Source organism: Suncus etruscus, chromosome 6 (assembly GCF_024139225.1).
Source record: "Suncus etruscus isolate mSunEtr1 chromosome 6, mSunEtr1.pri.cur, whole genome shotgun sequence".
NCBI lineage: Eukaryota > Metazoa > Chordata > Mammalia > Eulipotyphla > Soricidae > Suncus > Suncus etruscus.
The window spans coordinates 8,650,016-8,674,439 of NC_064853.1; the positions used below are offsets into that span (position 1 = coordinate 8,650,016).

Genomic DNA, 24,424 nt, shown 5'->3' on the forward strand with positions numbered 1-24,424 from the left:
CCCCAGAGAATTAGAAATTCTTTAGAAATTGTTTTAATTCTAGGTGTATTAGAGCTTTAAATTTAGAGGAAGAAATACCAGTGTTATGGGTAGATAGAAAGGAGAAGAATTGATTCATTAAAATCAAGTTTAAATGCTTATATTTATATACATAAACAAGTATGTTTATATTTCTTGAATCCAAATTATAGAAATTCTAATTATCTAAGTCAATAAGTTTGTTCTTTATGAGACAAATTTTTATGAGACAATTAAAAATTCACTGTCTGCCTGTGCAGTTTTAATTTATTAACACACTTAACCTTCAGAACAGTCTCATGAGGTATGATTGGCATGAATATTTGGATGTCCATTTTACTCCTGAAAATTCTCATCCTTCATGCTCCAATGTTACTAAAAAAGGGACAGAACCACAGCAACCAACCATTATGACAAGCTCTGTTTTTGAAGACAATATCCAGGTTGTACAGTCATACTTGTATATTGTTTGAGTATAGTTAGCTGAAAACAATTGAAATAATTCACTATAAATTCAACTTATAAACGTAGTATGTCTCAGAATCTGAAAGGCACGTGAACTTCAAAATTGCTGAGGTTTTTTTGTTTGTTTGTTTTTATTTTGGGGCCACATCTGGCATTGCTCAGAAGTGACTCCTGGCTCTGTGCTCAGAAATAGCTCCTGGCAAGCTGAGAGGATCATATGGGATGCTGGGTATCAAACCTGGTTCCATTCCAGGTCAGCCTTATGCAAGGTAAACACCCTACTGCTGTGCTATCACTCCATCCTTGCTGAGGTTTTGAATTAGTCAACCTGGGGTTGACTCTCTGGTGATGTACATTTTTATTTTTTGTCTTACACCCAGCAGTGCTCAGGGTTACTCTTGGCTCTGCACTCATAAATCTCTCCTGGGAGGATCTGGGACCATATTGGATACTGGGAATCAACTGGGTCAACTGCATACAAGGCAAAACACCCTACCTGCTAAGCTCTGACCCCTAAGATGTACATTTCTAACCAGTAGTCCAGAAGAACATTATACTACTTTTCAAGGGACTCCATGTAAAGAAATATCAATTTAGACTAGATTATGGAAAAAGGTGAATATTAGTGTAAACAAGCTTAGGTTTTATCTAGCAAAGCATGTATGTGTTGTGTCTATGTTGTTTTAATTTGGGGGGGCTTGAATAAATGCATACTTTTTATTAGCTCATCTCCTAAATTTTCCTTCCCAATTTGTTCACTTCTAGTTTCTTATAAATCAACCCAATCTTAGGAAACAGAGGAAGTTATTTCTGGGGAAAGGCCTAATCTTCTGTACTATTTCGCTTGCCTTTATAGTACAGGCTTGTTGTTGTAGTTGGTTTAGGTTTTTGGGCCACACCCGGTGATGCTCAGAGGTTACTCCAATCTCTGTGCTCATAAATTGCTCCTGGCTCGGGGGACCATATGGGATACTGGGGATCCAACCAGGTCTGTCCTGCATTGGCCACATGCAAGGCTAACACCCTACTGCTGTGCTATTGCTCTAGCCCCTTGAAAGTACACTGAATGGATAATTTTTAAAGTCAATTCTTCAACATCTTCCCCCACCCCCTATCTGTATTCAAGACAGAAATTCTACTTCTCTCACTCATTACTAGTGTCATGATAGTTGTTAGTGTAGTTATTTCTCTAACTGCACTCACCAGTCTTTGTGGTGAGCTTCATATGAACCAGTCCTTCCAGCTTTCATCTCTATTGTCTCTATGAGTTATTACAATAATGTCTTTTATTTTTCTTAAAACCTATAGCTGAGTGAGACTGTTCTGTGTCTATCTCTCTTCCTCTGACTTATTTCACTCAGCATAATAGATTCCATGTACATCCATGTACAGAAAAATTTCATGATTTGATCTCTTCTGATGGCTGCATAATATTCCATTTGTACATGTACCACAGTTTCTTTTGCCATTATTCTGTTGAAGGGCATCTTGGTTGTCTTCAGATTCTGGCTATTGTAAATAGCGCTGCAATTAATATAAGTGTGCAGAAGGCATTTTTGTATTACTTTTTTTGTTCAAAGGGAATGGGTGTTCTTTTTATGACTGAAATCCAGCAGAAAGGCGGATCCTCTTTCTGTGAAGTCAGGCGGAAGGAATCTGCCCCTGGGCTTGATGCCTGTGTGTGTTTCTCTACTGTTCTGTGTCTTGAACCTCTCCTAAGTGGACCGAGAAGGGCCCAGCAAAATCACCTCCTAGGCTCTGCTTTGCGGCTGTGCACTCTAATGAATGAACCCCACCATAACAAGCAGAAAAATCACAGTACAAGCGTGACAATGGGAAAGCTCGCAGGCAAACACCATGCACAGAGAATGAAGATGATAGCTCTGATGACCCAAAAAATACCAACCATCTGATTAACCACTCAGATAAGGAGTTTAGAATAAAATATGAAGGATCCTCATGGAAATCAATGACAGAAATCCAACTACAAAATGTTTGTAATCAATGTATAAAGAGGTTGCCGCATACATAATCAAATACAATGCAGCAATCAGAAGAGAGGAAAGCTTGCATTTAATATGACAGAATATCATGTTACATAACATGCATAATAGGATGAAGGACAAATAAAAGATTATCTCACTCATCTGTGGTACAAAACAGATACAAAACAAGGGAATAGAAACATTGAATGATTGAATAGACAATATTAAATGATACAAGATTTCTGACCTTGATTTTATGACTCAGATTATCAAACAGTGTGGGAAGTGTAGGAATAAAATGGTGAACCACAAGCAACATATGTGATGTAGTGAGGTGTAGAAATGGTGGTTGTGAGATGTGATGTCCAGGAATTCTGGGGGGCCCACCAGGGCTGACAATGCAGGGAAAGTACCCTGGGAGATGATATAAATTAAGTGCTGCCCTGGGAGATGATATAGATTAAGTGCTGCAGTGCCAGGAATATTGGAGTCACTCCAGTGATATTTGGGGTCTCCAAAATTTCATCAATTTTACTCAGGGGAATTGAAATCACTTTGTGCTGGACATTGAAGTTACTCTGGACAGAGAATGTATTAAGTACTCATGTGACCACTGAACTATCTCCTATACCTGAAATTTCCCTTTGTCTCAATTTATTAAGTATATTATTGCATTAAAAGAGTAGTATATTGGGTGATAGACAGTACAGATGTTAAGACATTTGTCTGAATGAGGCTGACCTTGGTTTGATTCCAGTACCACATATGCCTCCCACATATTTTTTGAGCACATAAGCAGATGTAAGCCCTGAAAATCCTCGTGGTCCCAACCCCCAGATTCTCAATTGATATATAGTTTCCCCATACATGCAATTAAATATTTGTATTTAGGACACTTCCTTGATGTGATTATGTAAGTTAGAATAGAGTTGTCATAATTTTACTATTCAAACCATGATATAGTAGAAAATTCTTTAAAATTTTAAAATTTTGGGATTCTATTATGTGCTTAAAAATTACTCAAATACACTTTCACTAAGTGTCTGAAATACAACTGTGAAAGACTTGTAAAAAATAACTCAAATATAAAATCTGGGGTCCCAGATAATGCTTTTGTATTGGCTATTTATGTTGGCAGACTTGTCTATCTTTTCTCAGGTCAGAAAATCTACCCACTTTTCAAAACCCAGTTCTCATCTAGATTGGCAATTTTTCTTAATAATTGTCTGGATCTTTAAAGGAGGCAACTTTTATGATACCATAAAAGTAATGATGCCTAAAAAGAAAAAAAAAAAGGAAAAAATGTTCCTGCTAGAGATATTCGCTTGGGGATAGGGGTGATGGTGGGATGGAAACTGGAGACATTGATAGAAGAAAGTAGACACTGGTGAATGAATGGAGCTCAAACATTGTACCCTGATAACTGAATCATGACTAATTTTGTAATCTTTTAATTCATGGTGATTACATACATTGAAAAGAAAAGAAAAAGAAAATTCGCCTATTCCTTCCCTACTGCCAGTAGGTCACCATGCCAATTGAGACAGAACTTATCCATACTACATCTACCCCTTGTTGTACCCCTGTTCCTCATTCTGAATGCATTTATATCTACTGCTATGACCCACAGACTTGGGGGGGAGGACTCTTACTTTCCCAAGGAACTTAGTAAAAGTAGTCACACATCCTAAAACAGCCCATTTGTCATTTAGAAAAATCCTGATATGGAAGTGATGGGAGTAAGAAGTAGTAGAGTCTTGGGGTAGGAGAGATAGAACAGTGGTAGGGCATTTGCCTTGTATGCATCCAACACCAGACAGATACTGGTTTTATTTCTGATGGTTCCCCTGAGCCTGCCAGAAGCGATTTTTGAGCGTGGAGCCAGGAGTAACCTCTGAGTGCTGCCAAGTGTGACCCAAAAACCAAAAATGAAAAAAAAAAAAAAAAAAAAAGAAACAGTAGAATCTTAAATCGTAGGTGAATGAGAGGTGGAGCCAACACGACTTCAAAATTAGTGCTGGAATTCACAGCATGCCACAAAATTGCAAATCATCAACAGGAAAGAGTCAATGGGAAGGAAAAATTAGTAGTATTTGGCTGAATTTCTCAGAGGGGAATTTCTCATGAGAGGAAAAATTACAAAGATTCACTCAGAGCATAGCAGACACAATGGGGAAGGAACATAGAATCTCATTCAGTTTAATGAGTGAAGATAATAGCAGCTCATAGGACTCGAAAGTAGCTATGAGCTCTAGCTTCTTTCAGATAACTATTTTAGAGACAGCATGATGAGGATGTTGAATGAGTACAAAGAAATGATAGTATGGGTAGTCAACATAGCATAAGAAACTATGAGAGGCAATGATAAAACTACAATCAGAAGTGACAAGGGTATGGTAAACAGGATTACAAAAACATCAGTGGAAGATCTCAGCAACATAGTAAGAGCAAGTAGGAGAAAAGAAATCAGTGGACTCAATGATGAGACACAGAATACCTTTAGAAAACAGAATATGGAAAAGTCTGGAAATAATTAGGGTGTATTTATTTTAGCCTATTCATAAAAATATTCTATTCTTAAAACTTTAATAAAATGTAGTCCTGTTTCTATTTCTGTTTGTCCTATTTCATTTCTGTTGTCTGTCAATGGGAGCATATAATTGAAAACACCTTTGAAGTATTATTATTTTTATGTTTTGTTTGTTTCTTTGTTTTGGTTTCTGGAAATATTTTGCTTATTTTTTCAATGTATTTTATGGAATATGGTCTAATCATAAAGTCTTTGAACCTCCTTGAATTGACTATTGTGCAAGGTGCAAACAATGGATCCAGTTTTATTTTTTGCATGTCTTTATACAGTTTTCACACATAAATTGGTCATAAATTGTCATGATTTCTACATTAAAAAAGTTTCTTAAGGTTTAAAAATAAATTAATAGCACATCAGAAAACTAGGGAAATAGTTGAAAAGGAACAATATAAGAATCATAGAACTCCCCATAAGAACAGTAGGTGAGGTAAATGAAGAACTAGTAGTCAAAGAAATTATAACTAAGAACATTCCAGAGTTGAGAAACACATACACCTACATGAAAGAGGTCAAGGATCCTAGATCAAAAAACTCCAGATAGAAAAATATTATAATCAGAATGACAAAGGCACAACACAGGAAAAAGACCATAAAGTAGCACGATTAAATAATGAATTTACAAATAAAACATCCTAACTTAAAAATGAGACTTTATATGCAGAAGAGAATGGTAGGATATAGTAAGAGAAACAAACAAAAAACAAAAATCAAAATAAAGAAAATTCAATTAAATTAATACCTCACCAAAAGTGTTCTATCCAGTGAGGTAAACATTAGATTTCAAGAAATAAGAACAAACCTTCATGGATAATAAATAGCTTAAGAAATTTATACTCCTAAAACCAGGTTTTCAAAATGTAATAAAGAACCTTTTTAAAAAGCATTCATAAACATGCATAATTTTTATCAAATAAAGGTGAAAAAGATTTTATCTTGTTATCTTAGTTAACATCAATGACCTGAATTTACAAGTCAAGTGATTTAGAATGGCAGCACAGATGAAAAAAATTATTATGCCTGCAAGAAACATCTGAATAGTCATGTTAAACATATGCTCAAAGTCAAAGTCTGGAAAACTATTTATATATACAGGCATCTATCTATCTATCTATCTATCTATCTATCTATCTATCTATCTATCTATCTATCTATCTATCTATCTATCTATCATCTATCTATCCATCTATCTATCTATCTATCTATCTATCTATCTATCTATCTATCTATCTATCTATCATCCTATCTATTTATCTAATTATCCATCTATCTATTTCTATATAATTTATGGTCCATACTGGGTAGTGCTCAAGGCTTACTCCTGTCTCGGCACATAGAAATAATTTCTGGTGATGCTAACAACTTATGGGGTGCTGGGGGTCAATCCTGGTATGCCACATGTAGTATAGCTCTGTATTCTCTACTATCTCTCTGGCCCCAAGGAACAATCTGACAAAAAATATCCTTAAAAAAGTCAAAGAATCTATACTATGTCAAACAGCAAAAACTTCAAATTAAAATAGATTATAAGAAATAAAAATGCTAATTTTTTAATGATTAAGAGAACTTACAATCCTAAAACACATATGTGCCCAATGAAGGGAACATCAAAATAATGAAAACAACTGTTAATAGACCTAAGAAAGATATTCACAGCAATTCAATAGTAGTAAGAATTTTGTTTGCTTATTATTTTTTTTTTTTAGCCACCCTCAGCAATGCTTATGGGTTCTTACTGGCTCTCACTGGGACTTATTCCTGTGGTGCTCAGGGATCATATGGGATGCTGGTCATGTAATCCAGGTTGTCCATGTACAAGACAAGTGCCCTACCTGCTGTACAATAGCTACAGAGTTTTTATTTTTGCACACCTCTATCACCAATGGTTAGATCAACTAGGCAAAAACTCCACAGCAAAACACTAAACTTAAAGGAAGAAATGGAGAGATAGGTCTAACAGACATATATAAGGTCCTTTATTCTCCAAATGGTGAGTAAATACTGTTCTCCAGTACACATGCTGGATCACAAAATGTATTAATATAAAATCAAGCTGATAGAAATCATATCCACTGTCCTCACTGAACTCAAGAATGCTTTAAAAGTGAAATCACAATAGAAATAGAAAAAACCTTACATATTTGGAAATTAAACAACTTACTATTGACAAACCAAAGAGAAAAATCAATGAAGAAATAAAAAAGATTTCAAGAAACAAATGAGAATTAAGCATGAGTTACCAGACATATGGGAGATAGCAAAAGTGGCATGAAGAGGAAAATTTATAGTAGCACAAGCATTCACCAGGATGCAAGAAAGAGCTCAAATAAAGAACTTAGATTCAATTCAAGTTTTTAGAAAAAGGGAATACAAGAAGTATGAAGGGTATAATGAATCAGAGCAGAAATAAATTCAAACAACGTAAAATATCAACTTAAAAAACCAACACTCTGATTCTTTTTAAAAAATAAAAAGATTAACAAACTATTAGCGAGAATCACAAAGGGAAAATACTTTAATAGATTAAATCAAAAGTGAAAGGCAAAACATTATACTAGATTCCATAGAAATTCAAAGGATAACCAGGTATAACTCTGAAACTATGCCATGAAGTTGAAAAACCTAAAAGACTTGGATACATTTCTGTACTTAAAACCTTTTAAGGGGCCAGAGAGGTGGCGCTAGAGGTAAGGTGTCTGCCTTGCAAGCGCTAGCCAAGGAAGGACCGCGGTTCGATCCTCTGGCGTCCCATATGGTCCCCATGCCAGGGGCGATTTCTGAGCCCTTAGCCAGGAGTAACCCCTGAGCATCAAACGGGTGTGGCCCCAAAAAACAAAACAAACAAACAAACAAAAAACCTTTTAAGGAAAAATAAAGGAACAGTTTAATTATTAACAGATTAATACCAAGAAAATTAAAATGGTAATCAAAAGTCTCTTCCCAAACCAAAGCTCAATCCTAGATGAGTTTATTAAATATTTACTTCCAATCCTCCTCATGCTCTTTTAGAAAGTTGAAGAAATAGGAATCTTCCTAAATAGTTTTTATGAGGCAAACATCACCTTGGTACCAGAAGTAGTGACATTACTAATTTTCTTTTTCAGTTTTTGTAAATGTCAAAAGAAAACTGATGGATGTAGTTAAATTATTTTGAACAAAATAGTTGAAAACTGAATCTAATACTATATATCAAAAACATTACACAACACGACTAAGCAGGATTTATCTCATGGATATAAGGATGGTTTAATACTTACAATTCAATAAATGCTTATGGTAATACAACAAAAAAGATACAAAACATGAATTTAACAATACATGAAGGAAAAGAATTCTACAAGGTCTAATACTCATGAGTGATGAAAAGATCTTTATAAAATGGGGATAAGAGACATTTTCTCAATACAAAGCCATATACCATGAACTCACAGCTAAATTTATAGTTAATGGTGAAAAATTGAAATACTTTACTGTAAGATTGGGCACAAGACAAGTTGCCTATTCTCAACACTAATATTTTCACTATAGTATTGGCACATACTATAGTATAGTATATACATGAAGTTATTTATATATATATATATAGTACTACAATACATACTATATTATACTATACTGTAGTATAGTATAGTTGGTGGCAAGCAATTAGGCAAGAAAGATCAATTATGGAGATTTATATTAAAAATAAAATGATCACTTTTTTACAGATGACATGATTCTGTACTTGGAATCCTCTAAAGATGCTACAAACATTTCTAGAAAAGGGAACTGGAGTGATAGCACAGCGGTAAGGTATTTGCCTTGCACATGGTCAACACAGGATGGACCCTGGTTCGAATCCTAGCATCCCATATATTCCCCTGAGCCTGCCAGAAGTGACTTTGAGCACAAAACCAGGAGTAACCCCTGAATGCTGCTAAGTTTGACCCCAAAACAAAACAAAACAAAACAAAATTCCTAGAAAAAATTAACTTGTAAAGCAGAGGGGTACAAAATTCATAAGCAGAAATTCATGACATTTTTATGTGCAAACAAACACATACAAGAAGATAAGAACATTCAAAATTTTGCTTAAAAAATAAAAATACACAAGAATCAGTTTGACAAAAGAGGTCAAAAAGGCTTATACAAGAAACTTATAAAGCACTACTAAAAGAAGTAAAGACAAGGAAGTAGAAAAAAATCACTTGTTCATGAATTGGATGGATTAATATTGTCAAAATGACAATTATGCCCAAAGCACTATACAAACCCAATGTAGTTCCTATAAAAATAGTCATGACAATTTTTAGGTACATAGACAAAACGATGTTAAAATTTATATGGAGTAATAAATCTCCCTGAATAGCCAACACAAGCCTGGGAAAAAATTATTGGGAGGTTTTTCTTTCTTCAACATTAAACAATTCTATAAACCTATAGTAATAAATATAGTGATACTGGAATCAAGCAGACTCAGATAAATGGAATAGAATTGAGAGCTCAGGGCATATAAACAACAGATCCTCAGTTATAGGGACAGCTAATCTTTGACAAAGGAGCAGAGTATAAAATGAAGCGAGGAAAGTCCCATCAACAAATAGTGTTGGGAAAATTGATCAATCACATGTAATAAAATGAATTCAGGTCCCTATCTCATACCATGCACAAAGTCACTTAAAATAAATTAAATGCCTCAATATTAGACCTGAATCCATTAATTATATTGAAGATTACAAAGGCAAAATCCTTTATGACATTGAATCCAGTGTCCTCTTCAATGACTCAATGCAAGTGACCAAGCACATAGAAGAAAGGGATTACATCAAAGTAAGAAGGCTTTGCATTTCAATGCTGGTCAAAATAAACAGATAATATACACTGAGAGAAAATATTTTTTTAAATTTTTTTCGAGAGAAAATATTTTTTCACTACTCATCTAACAAGGGTCAATATATAAGATATATATATATAAATATAGTCATCTATAGCACTTAATCAATTTAAAAGCCAAATATTCCGATTAAAAATGGAGAAAAAAGAAATAGACAATTATTCAGTAAAGCATATATACATATATAGACAATAGATATACTAAAAATGCTATTCATCACAGATCATCAGGTAAATTAAAAGTAAAACAGACTGGTACACATAAATAATAAAACAGCCAGTTTTGGCACAGATATCGTAAATGAGGAACCTTCATCTGCTGCTGATGAAAATGTTCAACTTCTTTGGAAACAATATGAAAATTTTTCAAAAAAGTAAAAATTGAGCCTTCATATGACCCATAAATTATATTTCTTGGTATCTACCCACATGGTCCCAAAACTCTGTTCTGAAAGACATTTGGTTTATGGTCATTGCAGCTATGTTCACAAAAAATATGGAAACCATCCAGTTGTTGAACATCAGATGACTAGACAGAGAAACTATGATGTATCTATACACCATGGAATACTGAAATACTACTTGGCTATAAGTAAAGTTGAACTTCTATGACTTGATATTATGTAAGATGTGTTGTGCTGAGTGGAGTTAGACAGAAGGAGAGAGACAAATTGATGATCTCTCTCATATGTGGAGTATGAGAGGAATAAAAATGACCAAAGACAACACAAGAGCTGTCATACCAAAGATTCAGTTGTAAGATAGAATGGGAAAAACTATTCACCCAATACCATCAGATAAGGGGCTAAGGTAAACAAGGTACTTACAGAACTTAAGAAGAAAACAGTTAACCCCATTAAAAAATAAGGAGAAGAAATAAACAGACACTACTTAAAGAAGAGATATATATATGGCTTAAAGGCACATGAAAAAATGCTCCACATCAGGGAGATGAAAATCAAAACAACAGTGAGATAACATCTCACACCACAGAGACTGGCACACATCACAGAGAACAAGAACAACCAGTGTTGGCATGGATATGGTCAGAAAGGAACTTCCATTCACTGCTGGTGGGAATGCCCTCTAGTCCAACCTTTCTGGAAAACAATATGGAGATTCCTCAAAAAACTAGAAATTAAGCTCCCATCTGATCTAGCAATACCACTCCTAGGCATATACCCTAGGAACACAAAAACACAATACAAATATGCCCTCTGCACTCCTATATTCACAATATATTTTTACAATAGCCACAATCTGGAAACAACCCAGATGCCTGACCACAGATGAGTGTCTAAAGAGATTTTGGTACATATACACAAAGGAATACTATGCAGCTGTTAGGAAAAATAAAGTCATGAAATTTGCCTATACATGGGTGGATATGAAGACCCATTTTGCTGAATGAAGTGAGTAAGAGGGAAAGAGTTAAACACAGAAGAGTCTCACTTATCTGTGGGATTTTAGAAAAATAAAGACAGTATGGTAATAATACCTAGAGACAATACAGATGAGGGTAGAAAGGATAGCCCATGAGATGAAGCTTCCCACAAAGAGTGGTGAGCTCAGTTAGAGAAATAACTTAACAACTTCTGCTAGTGATAGTGTGAGAGACAATGATAGTTAGAAAATGCTAGTGAGAGAGAGAGAGAGAGAGAGAGAGAGAGAGAGAGAGAGAGAGAGAAAGAATGTCTATCCTGAAGACAGATAGTGGGGGGAAAGGAAATGAGAACTATTGGTGGCAGAGAAGTTACACTGGTGAAAAGTGGTGTAAATTTGATGACTGAAATCCATTTGCAAACATTTTTGTAACCATGGTGCTTAAATAAATAAATTATTATAAATATAAGATTCATCGATAAGGGCTGATGTGGGGGACTATGGTGGAGTGAAACAGACATTATCATGAAGATTTGGTGCTGGAATATTTTATGTATGAAACTCTGTCATTGACAATACTATAAATTATAGTGCCTCAAATAAAAATTTAAAAAATCCCACTGATATATTAAAGAACTTTAATTTATATAAATGATATTTGCTGGACTTGACCATATCATAAATTAAAGAAAAATTAAAAATCATTTATTCTTAATAATGAAAACTCATGCTATGCTCAAGTAACATTTTATACAAAAATAACCAGACTTTAAAAAGATAAGACTCTTCTAAAATCCAGACTTTCACAACTCTGAGAAGAGTTATGTTTTTATTTTTGAAATTATCTTGATTGACGTACCTGTATTCTCATCTTTACTTATGTCTTCAATATGTTGTGATATAATATTTTATTTGAAACATATAGTTTCACATAGACAAGTAGTTGAAAAATAAAGGAGTACTTTTAACAGTAATTTTGGGTAACTTATTCATTGGTATTACAACAAAAATCATTAAGTGGTAATTTCTTAGGGGAAGTAACTGAATATAGAAATTGAAACAATACCAATGTATTTTCTCAATTTTGATACTTATACCTCAAAATCAACTTGTCTTTCTCCATGTTTGATTTTATAACTCATTCATTGGTCATTTGGAAAATATCTCACTGAGTTATACAAATTTTCTAAATGTGGACACATTTCATAACACGGTTGATACAAATCACATTCATTAATATCACAGCAGTCTTACCAGAAAAAATGCCTTTAAGTATTGGGAAGCTGTCAAGCTCACAGTGGAAGAGATAAATTTTCCAAATTGTAGTTTTTGCTTGTTAACTCAAATTTTATTGTCAGTAACAAATGATGTCAGTTGTTTTCATTGAAACTACAAGCCCATTGTTTTTTCCCCAACAAAATGCCTTCCAGAAACCCATCTTAATAACCATAGCCTGTCAGTTATTCTTTTTGAAAAAGTAGAGCTATTAATGTATTTTTATCTTTTTTTTTTAATTTTTATTTTTAGGCCACTCCCAGATGTGCTGAGAGCTTACTCCTGGCTCTTTATGCAGGATAAGTAAGACCTGGAAGTGCTCAGGGACTGACCATAAGTAGTGCTATGGTTTGATCTGAGATCATATGCATGTAAACAAAACATCTTACTCCCCTTGTACTTTCTCTCTAGCCCCTAAAATATTTTAATAACAAAATTAGGTTCACATAAAAACTGAGCAGAAACTAGAGGGGCCCAAGAGATAGCACTGTGGGAAGGGCACTTGCTTTACAGAAGGCTGACCTGGGTTTGATCCCTAATACCCTATATATATTTCTGAGTCCTGCCAGGAGTGATCTCTGAGTGCAGAGCCAGGAATAAGCCCTGAGCTCTATTGGTTGTCACCCCTTCCCCCCCAAACCAAATAAATTTAAAATAATGAAGGAAAGAAGTCACAAAGTCATAGAGATTTCCACTATACTTCTATTGCTTAAGAGGTGTTAGGAGCTCTGCTTAAAAAATGAATAGTAAAAGCAAGTTGTTTACCATTAAAAAAAACCTGAAATGGTAAAAAAAAATCAAATAACCAGCTTCCAAATCAATTTATATATTTCTGCTATTTTTTTTTCATTTTTGAGTCACAACTGGCAGTGCTCAGGAATTATTCCTGAAAAGCTTGGAGGACCAGATAAGATGCCAGGTTGACTGTGTACAAGACAAGTGCCTTACTTGCTATACTATGTATCTGGCCCTACAATTTTCAAATTTAAATTTATCTTAGACTAATTTTGTCTCTCTCTGTTGAGTCCTTTGCTTATTTTCAACTTGTCCTCCTAGAGTGAAGGCAAAGAGTTTCAATAAGCTTATATGAGAATTGTGAACATAAGTAGCCAAATATTAAGCATAACCTTAGTGGGGTTAAATAAGATTGAGTTCAGTTTCCCTGAGTATGGATCAGAAAAAGGAAAGACTAGAGTCTAACACTGTAATTAAGTGGGCAGATTCTTTGCCAAAGTAACATTCTGAGGGGCTCAGATCTGTACTTACATGGAATTTTCAACCCTGATTCAATGAATATTGCTGGGAGTGACTCCTGAGTATCCTGAGCCCTGCTAGGGAATTCCCCAGCCTCCCTCCCATCCCACAAAACTTTACAACATTGACATAAAAATATTAAAGATACATTCACTGTTAATAATAAAGTTATTTGCTTTTGTAACCCTCCAAACCATAATTATTTTAGAAAATGGAAGTCACTATAAAGAGAAGACTACTGAATTTTACAGACATTAAAATACTAAAAGTATCACCCCAGTACCCCTCTACCTCCTTCCTCCGGTACTCCAGGGCTTTTCCTGGACACATGGCTGGGCACGCCATCGAGGTGGGTCCCTTGGAGGAGTTTATTGGTTTTCCTAGGCTTTCCCCATTTCCCTCCCGGCTCCAAAGGAGGGTTTGGGGGTGGGGGCTCTGACCTTCAGGCCTTTTATCGCGGGAAGGATCTCCTTTCTTCCTGGGAGCCGGGAGGTTCTTCCAGCATGGCATTTGGCAGCCCTCCGCCATGCCAAAGGCCTCTTTAACCAGGCCTATGAAGGGGTGCGGGACATGGGTCACCCCAGCACCTCTCTACCTCCTTCCTCCGGTACTCCAGGGCTTTTCCTGGCCACATGGCTGGGCAAGCCAGCAAGGTGGGAATAGCAGCACAATAGGTTCTGGCATTAGGACTTACCAGGGAAGTTTCCTTATTAAACCTGTGCATTGTGACAAATATATGGATATCATTGTGTTTCATCTGCTTGTCATTATCTGAATGCCGTCCAGGAGCTCTTTTTATTCCTTTACTCCCTCACTCCATCTCTTGTTACCCCACATTTAACCATTTTTCTGTACTAATGATTTTTGTTTTGGCCAAGGTGGATTACATATCTTTCACAGTAATTTTTTGGGTGGAGTCTGAAGCTTCAGCAGGCAACACGTCACGGCAAGGTTTCATGCTGTAGGCTTTTTGGCCAAGATAAGGTGAAGATGCAGTGTCGGCTGCCCTCCACAGCCTTCTCTCTCCTTCCTCCCCATCCCCAGGGTTATTTCTGGACACCTGCTCTGGGTCCCAGCAAGTGGTTTCGGTGAGGTGCAATTTAAAAGAGACCCCAGGCTTCCTTTCTCCTGCAAGGGGCTGGGAGGGGACTGGTGAACTTTCAACTTCCAGCAATTAGAAGCAAACACCTCTTGGGGAGTCGGAAGCTTCAGTAGGCAACAAGGGGAGGACATGGCTCCATGTGCTCTTCGCTTGTCCAAATCACAGACCAAAGTGGTGTCTCGGAAACACCCCCCTCCCTCTTGACTATTTCTAAAACATAAATGGGACACATGTATCTCCTTTGTATATCTCAGATGTATTCCCTTAACATCTATAACTCTTTTTCGAACATCCTCATATAGTGACAATTTTGCCCACTAGATTTGTTAGTTGATTGTTTGATTTTCCCCCTTTGAGATCTCTTTTATAAGCAATACTGGTAGAAGAGTATCTCTGTATAGATTTCATGTTTGAACCAAGTTACGGGGAATGTTGGACTTTATTCGTCGGCCCCCAGATGCACCAACAATATCTTGTGGCATTGCTTCTCTTTTGCATAGGCACATTAAAATGGGAAAATAATACATATGCAAACAAATTCTTATCTAATAGAGATGGGAACACAAATTTGGTAATGTAATTAGGCCTTTACCCTGAACATTGGCATAATGATTTGGCTTAGGCCTCAGAAGAATGGGCATCACCCACACACACCTGAACAATGGATACCATCAATGGAAACAACCACAATTGTCTATAACACTACCAGGATCCAAGCCTCTACCAGGGAAGACCTACCACTGCTTTGGCATTGACTTACTCCAAAGAGTGCTCCCACCACCCAGACGACTCAGCAACAGTCTGCATGCAGGGCAGATCGCTCTGCATTGAATGGTATGCTGAAACTAGAGAATGCTCCACATCAGCCTGACATCGATGAAAGAAATGCAAAGAATCCAGAGTCTTTAAATATAAGAATCTGATACCAACAATAGCTGAAGTGTGAAAAAGTTTCACCAGGACCTTGAGAATGACTCGAGTTGGATGGACTGGTATGCCTGGAACCCAGAGTCTGTCTTATGCCAATAAACTTCTGGGGTGAGGCCTTTTTGTAATCAGGTCAAGGATTTTTTTCCGTTCTCCCATTTTTCTGAACCTATGCAAACATTGGCGATTGCCACTATTACACCTGTACTGTATTTTTTTACTCTTATCCTTTAAGGAAAAAAAAATACAACTTATTGAACTTAAAAACAAATAACTGTAGTAGAATGCCTGTCTCGAATATAGGCAGGGAATGGGAAGGGGGAGGGGAAATGTTACACTGGTAAGGGGGGTGTTCTGGTTATGACTGTAACCCAACTATGATGTTCCTTAAATAAAAATATATTAAAAAATCTAAAATCACACAAACTAACAAAGATATATCTATATATCTATATATCTTATATCACATATTACAAGCTTATGTATATATATTCTTCCACATATATACTATATATGTGAGAACTGTTTCTGCTGCTGCCATAAAGAGTGTGATTATTTGAAAAAAAAATACTAAAAGTGGGTTTAGCGGTTAATTTTCTCCACAGTCTGACTTTCGGATGTTGTGTTTGGAACCTGATTCTACTCTCAGTTTTGCTCTCTTATCAATCAACTTATTTACTTGCCACTGTGGGATTAGGTAAAAAAGGATATGAAAAATCCTTTGGAATTCATTATATTAAGTATGTGTAGTTTCTTATTCTACTAATTTGACCTAATGACTATTAAAATAGATTTTCCTTCCTCCAGCCCCAAATCTACCCAAATCTATAAACATAAAATATACCTAATTCTTTATACTGAGATGTGGGGTAACATCTCATTAAAGCAGTCTCAGAGAAGGGCTTGAGGGAAAGCACAACAGATAGGGAGGGTGCTTGTCTTGGAGGTGGTGGATCTGCTTTCGGTCTCAGCATCCCATATGGCCCCCCTGAGCACTGCCAGGATCAATTCCTGAATTCAGATCAAGGAGTAACCCCTGAGAATTGCTGGGTATGTCACCCAAACCACAGAAGCCACCCAGAGTTTTAGAATGAAGACAGCTTACTAATTTATCACAACACTGGTAGACAAAAGCATTTCAGTTAATCATTGTTTATACTTATTAAAATTATAAACCAAATATTGACAACAATGTAAAATTAGAGATCAATTGCTCCAAAATAAATGATATAGGTTTAAATTTTAAAAGGATTTGAGGAGCTTTCAGAAATGTTACCTAAAACAGTTTTATTTCTTCAAGTTTTAAGTCCATTAATCTAAATATAAAATTTACTAATATAGTGGTAACAGATAGACTGTGGAGCCTTATAAAAACTGGCTTAATTTCAAGTGAATAAGGAATTTAATTCCAAGTGAAAAAGCCAAACTAACAATCTTTGGAAAATTACTGGCAATAGTTTAACTGAAGGTCTGGGGTAAGGGCTACTTTAGTTGTGAGTCATTGTTTAGTATCTTAGGCAATATTATAGAGTTGAGTTTCAATGCAATTTTATATAAAATAAATATATGTGTATAGTAATATATAGAGTAGGCTACAATAGTTGAAGCATAGGGTCATTGATAATCCAGTTGAATGAAAATATCCAGCTAGCCAGTCTATCTACGATCCACTGTTTTTAGTATAAAATATTTGAAGCAGAAAACATTTCTTTTTCACAATGTATTCTTCGGTTTCTGATTTTAAAGATGGAACTTACTTTCCAATGGTGTTGGGTAGCATTGTAAGTTGATTGTCATCTACTTTTAAAGTGGTTAGTTTTTTCAACAGTCCTAAAACAGAAGAAGAATTATTAATTGGTAAAAGCAATTGTAGGGCAGAAAATTCAATCTAAATGAATTAGAAGAATCATTTGTGATAAATACTTTAATGTGAGTTGGCTGCATCCAGCTAATATAAACATTCAAACTGATATTTTAGGGTAGTATAATTCTGGCCTTATAGTTGCCAAAAATTTACTTACTTGAGTGGGCGTTCAAGTACAGCTGAGCTGACAAACAAAACAGAAGGCTGCATAGAAACCTGAGTTGGCAGGAAAGTATCATATTCCCTCCCCCCTTTTTTTTATTGTGCAGCAAATGAACCAGAGGATAATTTTCAAGGCAACTGAGATCGAATATAGTTAAGTCCTAAGCACTAATTATAAGCATTCCTTGTGTTAGAAACTGAAAGAAAATCTGAATTAAACATATGAATCAATAAATGAAAATCAAAATAATGGACTCGGAAAAAGACATATAGTTCCATCCTCTCTTTGTTATTAAATATGGTTGGCTTGATCAACAAGGAGCAAAAAGATCTTCCAATTTTTAATAAACTGAGTAGAACTGGTCAAGAATTGAAATGAAAACGATTTAACCTTTTCACTGTTTTATGCTTACATCCTTTTTCATCCTTACACTTGCTCTATCCATAGAATTTGTTAAAGAAGAGACACGAGTAATTAAAAAAACAATTTGCTTGACCCGTCCATGATTTAATTTATATATCAACTAGGACTTAACTAGCCAATATTCAAGGATAAAAATCATTCAAGTTGGTTTATGATTTGATGTTGGAAATAATGCAAAATTGATAGTTTGGCTACCAGTTTTGCAGAAAAATTGTTCTGATATCTATAATAAGTGTCCTGGTCAAATGTCTTTGGAAATGACAAGTTGGAGAAAAGTATATAACCTTCTTAGTTAACATTTTGTTGACTTTGTATGTATGCAAGAGCACAGGCTTTCCTTGCAAAGCTGCTGGTTGGTGAATATGTCCTCAGAAGTATCACAATAGCTCATGCCCACCCACCTCAAGTATTTTGAGAATTCCTAAAATAGAAAAAAAAGAATAAATTGCACAAAGTCTGAATTAAGCTGCTGCAGCACTTTAAGTCTTGCTCAGTTATTTATTTGTCAGAAGCACTCAATCTAGTCTAAGGGCAAGACATTTTATTACCGTTATGTAGCTTCACTCTGAGGATCTTAATAATTTCAGCTTATGACCTCAGGAAACACAACTGAACACAGGAGCACCTGGAGGCATTGGGTACTTCATATTGGGGCAATTTGTTCTCAAAATCTGAACCCCCACTTCTATATTCTCCCTTGAGCAATAGGGAGGAATCACTTCAGCTTCTCAAAAGTGTTTAAAAATATTAATATTGGCGACATAAAAAGTTCTTTGTTCATTCGGTGTGAAAACAACAATAACAGGGGAGCTGAGTTCAAATATATTTTTTTAATAACTAGGTAGCCTTGATCAAATGATTGGTAGCCCTGGCCCCTCAGTGGAGCAGGGGAAGGTTGACAGCCACAACAAAGATAATGAAACATCTTTTATTTCAACCCTTGTCTTTGATCACTGACAGAAAATTTCAAGTAGAAGGAAACAAGTGAATCTACCTTCTTTCCATGTTTGCTTATGTAAACCAGCAGTTTTCAAACTCAGTCTCTGGATGTCCAGGTGTAAAGAGGATAAAAACTACCAATTATTTTATTTGTATATTGACCCATTATTGACATCTTTTTACTATTATATTTCAGGTTATTTCAATAGTGTTCAGGTTTATGATATCTATGTACAAAGCTGTTGAACTCACTACCATGATATACTCATGACCTTCCACCAGTGTCCCTTCCTTACATCTCTCTTTTTTTATTGTTTCTCAAGTTTTGTAATCCAAGGCCAAAGATTTGTTATTGTTTAATATGGTGTATCTCTCTCTTAGGTCTTGGGTGACAGCTGGAAAATTTCAGGGGTTACTCCTGGCTCTACTCCTGGCAGTTCTGGAGGGCCATATTAAAATGCCAGGTATTGAATGCATGTCTGCTATGTGCAAGGCCAGAGCCTTGCCCATTGTATTCTTGTTCCAGTCCCTGTTTTGTCTCTTTATATTCCACAGAGGAATAAGATCATCTTGTATTTTTTATTCTCCTTCTGAGTTATTTTACGTGACATGATACTCTCCAGTTCCATCCACAATGAAGGATTTCAAATCATTTCTTGCAGCTGTGTAATGTTCAATGATAAATATATCACAATTTATTTACCCATTAATATCTATTCTTGGATATTTGGGCTGTTACCATATCTTTACTATTGTATTAGATACTCCTCTGAGAACTAAAGTTTATTTTTTTTTACCCATGAAACCGTATTCTGTGACTTTGTAAACAAGATATTTTCATTTGAGGACATTTCTTTTTTTCATGTTTGTTTTCGGAATCACACTTGGCTTTGCTCAGGGCTTACTCCTAGTTCTGAGCTAAGGGATCACTATTAGTAGCTTAAAGGAACATCAGAAGTACTGGGGATAGAACCTGAGTCTAATGTGTTTAAGGCAAGCAATCTGCTTTCTGTACTATCTCTCTAGACAAGGACATTTTTCATTTGAACACACGGGTTCACTATCTCCCAACCTATCAGCTTGGTGCCAGCAAAGTTCTTTCTTGGACTGTCAGAAATAAAGACACCTTTCTCTGCAAAGCTCCAAAGTATTTGATAATGGGAATAAGGTACTATAACAGAATTACTTGTTTAATTTCAGAACCATTCAGGATGTTAAAAATCTACCACTTGCCTGTCCTAGTCTATTTCATGCTAGCCACATATACAATATGCTTTCTTTATCCCAGAAGAATAAAAGCTATCATTTCTTAGTCTACTTTATTTTAGAAAAATAATGTAAACATACAAGTATGTTCTTTTTGTTTCTCTATTCCATAGTTTCATTTTCATCACTCTTAGTCATTTCTTTTTTATAACCACCTTTTATTAGTCATAGCTCTGATTCAGCTTATAAATTATTTTTTCTACTCTCCCCTCTATTTGAGAATCTATGCATGCTTAAATCGCAGTCACATTATTGACTTCCCACTTAAAATGAGGGACATTTTTTTATTCATTTGAGTTTATGTTTGTTGCAATAATACTTGTTTTCCTCTGAATTTTTTTTACCTGTAACCTCATTTGTGAGGGAGAATTTTTCTTCCCTTACTTTCTTATTATTTTTCATTTGGTGGATATTAAATCAAGGGTTTTCTCTCTGCAAAGCATATGATCTCTGTGCTCTCTCTGAACTATTTCCTGGCTGTGTGCTTTCCTTTTTCTTAACCTATGTAAATCTCATTCTTATTTGTTTGGCAGTTTTCTGGTTATTGCCAATGTATCCCAAGTTTCTGGAATCCAGAACCATGTCTTACTTACATGAGCAACATGATGTCTCATCCTATGTGGGCATTTTATATCTTGTCCAAACAAGTTTGAAACTTGCCCTGGCTTTACACTGAGTGCATATCTGTTTCTTTTTTTCCTCTTCATATCTATGTATTAGTTGTAGGTATTTTACTGTGTCCTATTGAGAAGAGGGCCCGTCCTCAATTCACTGTGAGCTTAAATTTCTGTTTTGTTGAAGGAATAGAAAATGGTGCTATTCCTGTGTGGTCTGGAATGTCTCTAGCCTAGTGTCATCATTTCATGATTTTCATTCTATTTCAAGTTCAGGCAAACGTTCTTTCTTTATATCTTGGTGAAATTATTTTATTTAATTTATATTAAGGAAGCACCATATATCAGGAATAGTTCTTGCTACTGCAGAAATGACAATAATAATATTAGTAGTTTTAATTTTGCTTAAGTATTAAAAGATGTTGAGTGGTGATGATTGAGTATGTGAGGAGAAGGAATCTATCTTGACTGGATGGCTTCTGTCATTTCAACCAAAAAGTGCTTTTTTAGACCATGATAAGTCCTTACTTTTATTTATATTACATATTTTTTTATATATGTATCTGATTACAAGTTTCATCATACTTACAAATTTTATCATAATTAAATAAAATGCAGATCACAGAGTCTATTATAAACCTATTGAATCAGAAATTTCAGGAAAAAAGCTTGGAAATGTTGGAGAGTTCTACAAAGTTCTTTGTTAAGTCCTAGGATGGAGCAATTTGGATAATTATGGTAATAAAACATACAATTATATAAATCAAAAAGTTATCAAGTCTAGGATGAAAGAAAAGCCAGCTCTGTTTTGTTAAAATTAGTTCAAAACAATGGTGAAGATAAAAGCAATAAATATTGAAGTTGAGGAAATATTTTTCAGTTTTCCTTCAATGATGCTACCTCAACTGTGACTTAACTTTTATAAAAATCAAAATATTTTAGAGACTGTAACATATTTAATACAAAACTGTATGCATATGTATTTACTAAAGAATAAAGTGGTTTTGTTATTATTCTACTAGCTGGATCTTTTAAAAATGGCAGCAGTATATTTCTATTAATTTTTACTTGGAACTTTGTTTGGATTTTTTAGCATTATTTTAGTAATATTTTCTCATTATTTTATTTACATAATGATGATATAGTAGACTGAATGCTTAATATGTACTATTCAATAAGTTAACAGTTCTCATTATTCTTAACATGTGAAGTGTATTTTTAAAATAACAGAACTTAAATTGTATTTATTATACATTTTTATGCTAGTCAATGGATAGATTAGAATAAGTCTAGGTCATAAAACAGTTGTATCTGGTTACTAAATACTTTGAACTCAGATCTGCTCCTTCTATTAACATTTTACAACTAAGGATATCTGAGCAAAATTAACATATCAATTTAGTAGGATCATTTTTATAGAAGTGTCTTTTGAGCTGACAATTATGGCTGCCATTTTATTTTAAGTAAATTGTAAATTTTCTTTTGTGATCTTGTGTACTGAACTTGTTGATTCCTTTATATCAGGCCGACAGGATGTTTCTTATGTTAGCAAAACAATAATACCAAAAATTAAAATGGCATAATAGTATATAAACATTTATAATAAAATCCTATGTTCTCACCTATAGAGTCAGGTAACTGTTGCAACATATTGGAAGATAGCAAGAGATCTTCAAGGCCTTCACATCCAGAAATGTCCATGTCCACTGTTTCTATCCTGTTTTTTGACATATCCAGGTATACCAGCATCTTTAACTTTCCTATAGACTTCATGACATTGCATAAACTCAGGGTTAGATGAGAAACTTTCATGAGATATTGTCAAGTTGGAAAAACCCACACCACCATACATTTTAAGAGCCATAACAGTCATCACAATTGGGTATGTAAAGTTATGATAACCGAGTACATTGCTGCTGGTAATGCCTTTATAGTTACTCGAGAAAAAATGTTTGTCAGTTTTTTTAAAACATTTAACATAGAATTGTTACATCATCCAGCATTCTCTACATATGTATGAAGAATGAAATATAGCCATACTCAAGTCTACAAAAACGTTTAAAGCAGCAATATCAGGAAGAATCAAAAGGGAGGGAACAGCACAAATGAACATTAATTGATGAAAAGACAAATGAAAATTGTGATATCCTTCCATTAGAAATTTATTTGACAGTAAAAAGAAACAAGATAATGATATATGGTAACAAAGTGGCAAATATTAAAAACAAGTATAGCTTAGTGTTATTTTTTAACACATTTTAACAAATATTAAAACCAAGAAGTGAAAGGGACATCATCACAAGTTATTTAAATTATATAAAATTTTGATTATGTAAAATTTTATTTTGTGATTTTGATTATATGGAATTGTTATGTCAATTATATTTTATTGATTTAAATTAAAATATTTAAATTGAATTAAACTTAATCTAAAAATTAATCAATAAAGTATGAATTAAGTATTAATTATATTGATTATGTGGAATGTGCAGAAGAAGTAAATCTGTAAGACAGGAAGTAAATTGTCATGAAGTCCTAAGAGGTAAGTCACTACCAAAGCCTCAGGGTTTTTTTAGGGCTAAGGAAATTGTTCTAAAGTTCTATTGTGGTGGTATTTATAAAATTATGCTAGTATTTTGAAAATACCTCAATTGTGAACATTAAGTGGCCAAATTTTATGACACATGGATTGTATATAATACTTTAAAGAAAAACAATGATAATCTCTAAATTGTCATTGAATTAAACAAAGAGCCACTGAAACATGTATCGGTGCTGTCCTGAGTCTTACCATTTCAAATGCATGAGAGATTTTAAATTGTGATTGGAACTTTGTCCTATTGAGTGAGCAGTATCAATAACCTGTTTATGCAACAGTCCTTTTGGAGAGTCAACAATGTCCCAGGTCATTGTGGGGAGAGACCTGTGACTACACAGTCTGTATCTTTAAGGGGGCTCACAGAGTGAAGCAAAGTGTCAAACAGACCAGCTGGTATCAGACTTTCTGAAGTGGGCAAGAAAACAGCAGGGTGTGAACCCAGCACAAGCACACGATTGCAAACTGCCAGAAAGGCACTTGTCAGAAAAGGAAGAGCCTGAACCTGTCTTGTCCTTGTTCCTGGAGGAAAGAACAGCACGTGCATTCACAGAAAAGTGTGAAAGGCAGGAAATGTCTGAAGAGGAACTTCAAAGCTACTGAACACAGTAATGAAGTCAGGACTCTAGGACGGAGCTGTTGTAGGTTTATATGTGAAGATGAACCTCCTCTGTCTTCCGGATGAAAGTTA

General features: G+C 34.9%; 1 protein-coding gene across 1 annotated transcript in view; it reads right to left on the reverse strand.

Moving 5' to 3' along the window:
- The window catches only part of LRRC7 (leucine rich repeat containing 7), a 363,919-nt gene that overhangs the window by 134,751 nt on the left and 204,744 nt on the right, over positions 1 to 24,424 (reverse strand). The window contains exons 8-9 of the mRNA XM_049775680.1: positions 22,760 to 22,904; positions 17,626 to 17,698 (exon numbers count right to left, since the gene is read on the reverse strand). Coding sequence (XP_049631637.1) covers positions 17,626 to 17,698; positions 22,760 to 22,904 — 218 coding nt within the window. The remainder of the gene's footprint in view (positions 1 to 17,625; positions 17,699 to 22,759; positions 22,905 to 24,424) is intronic.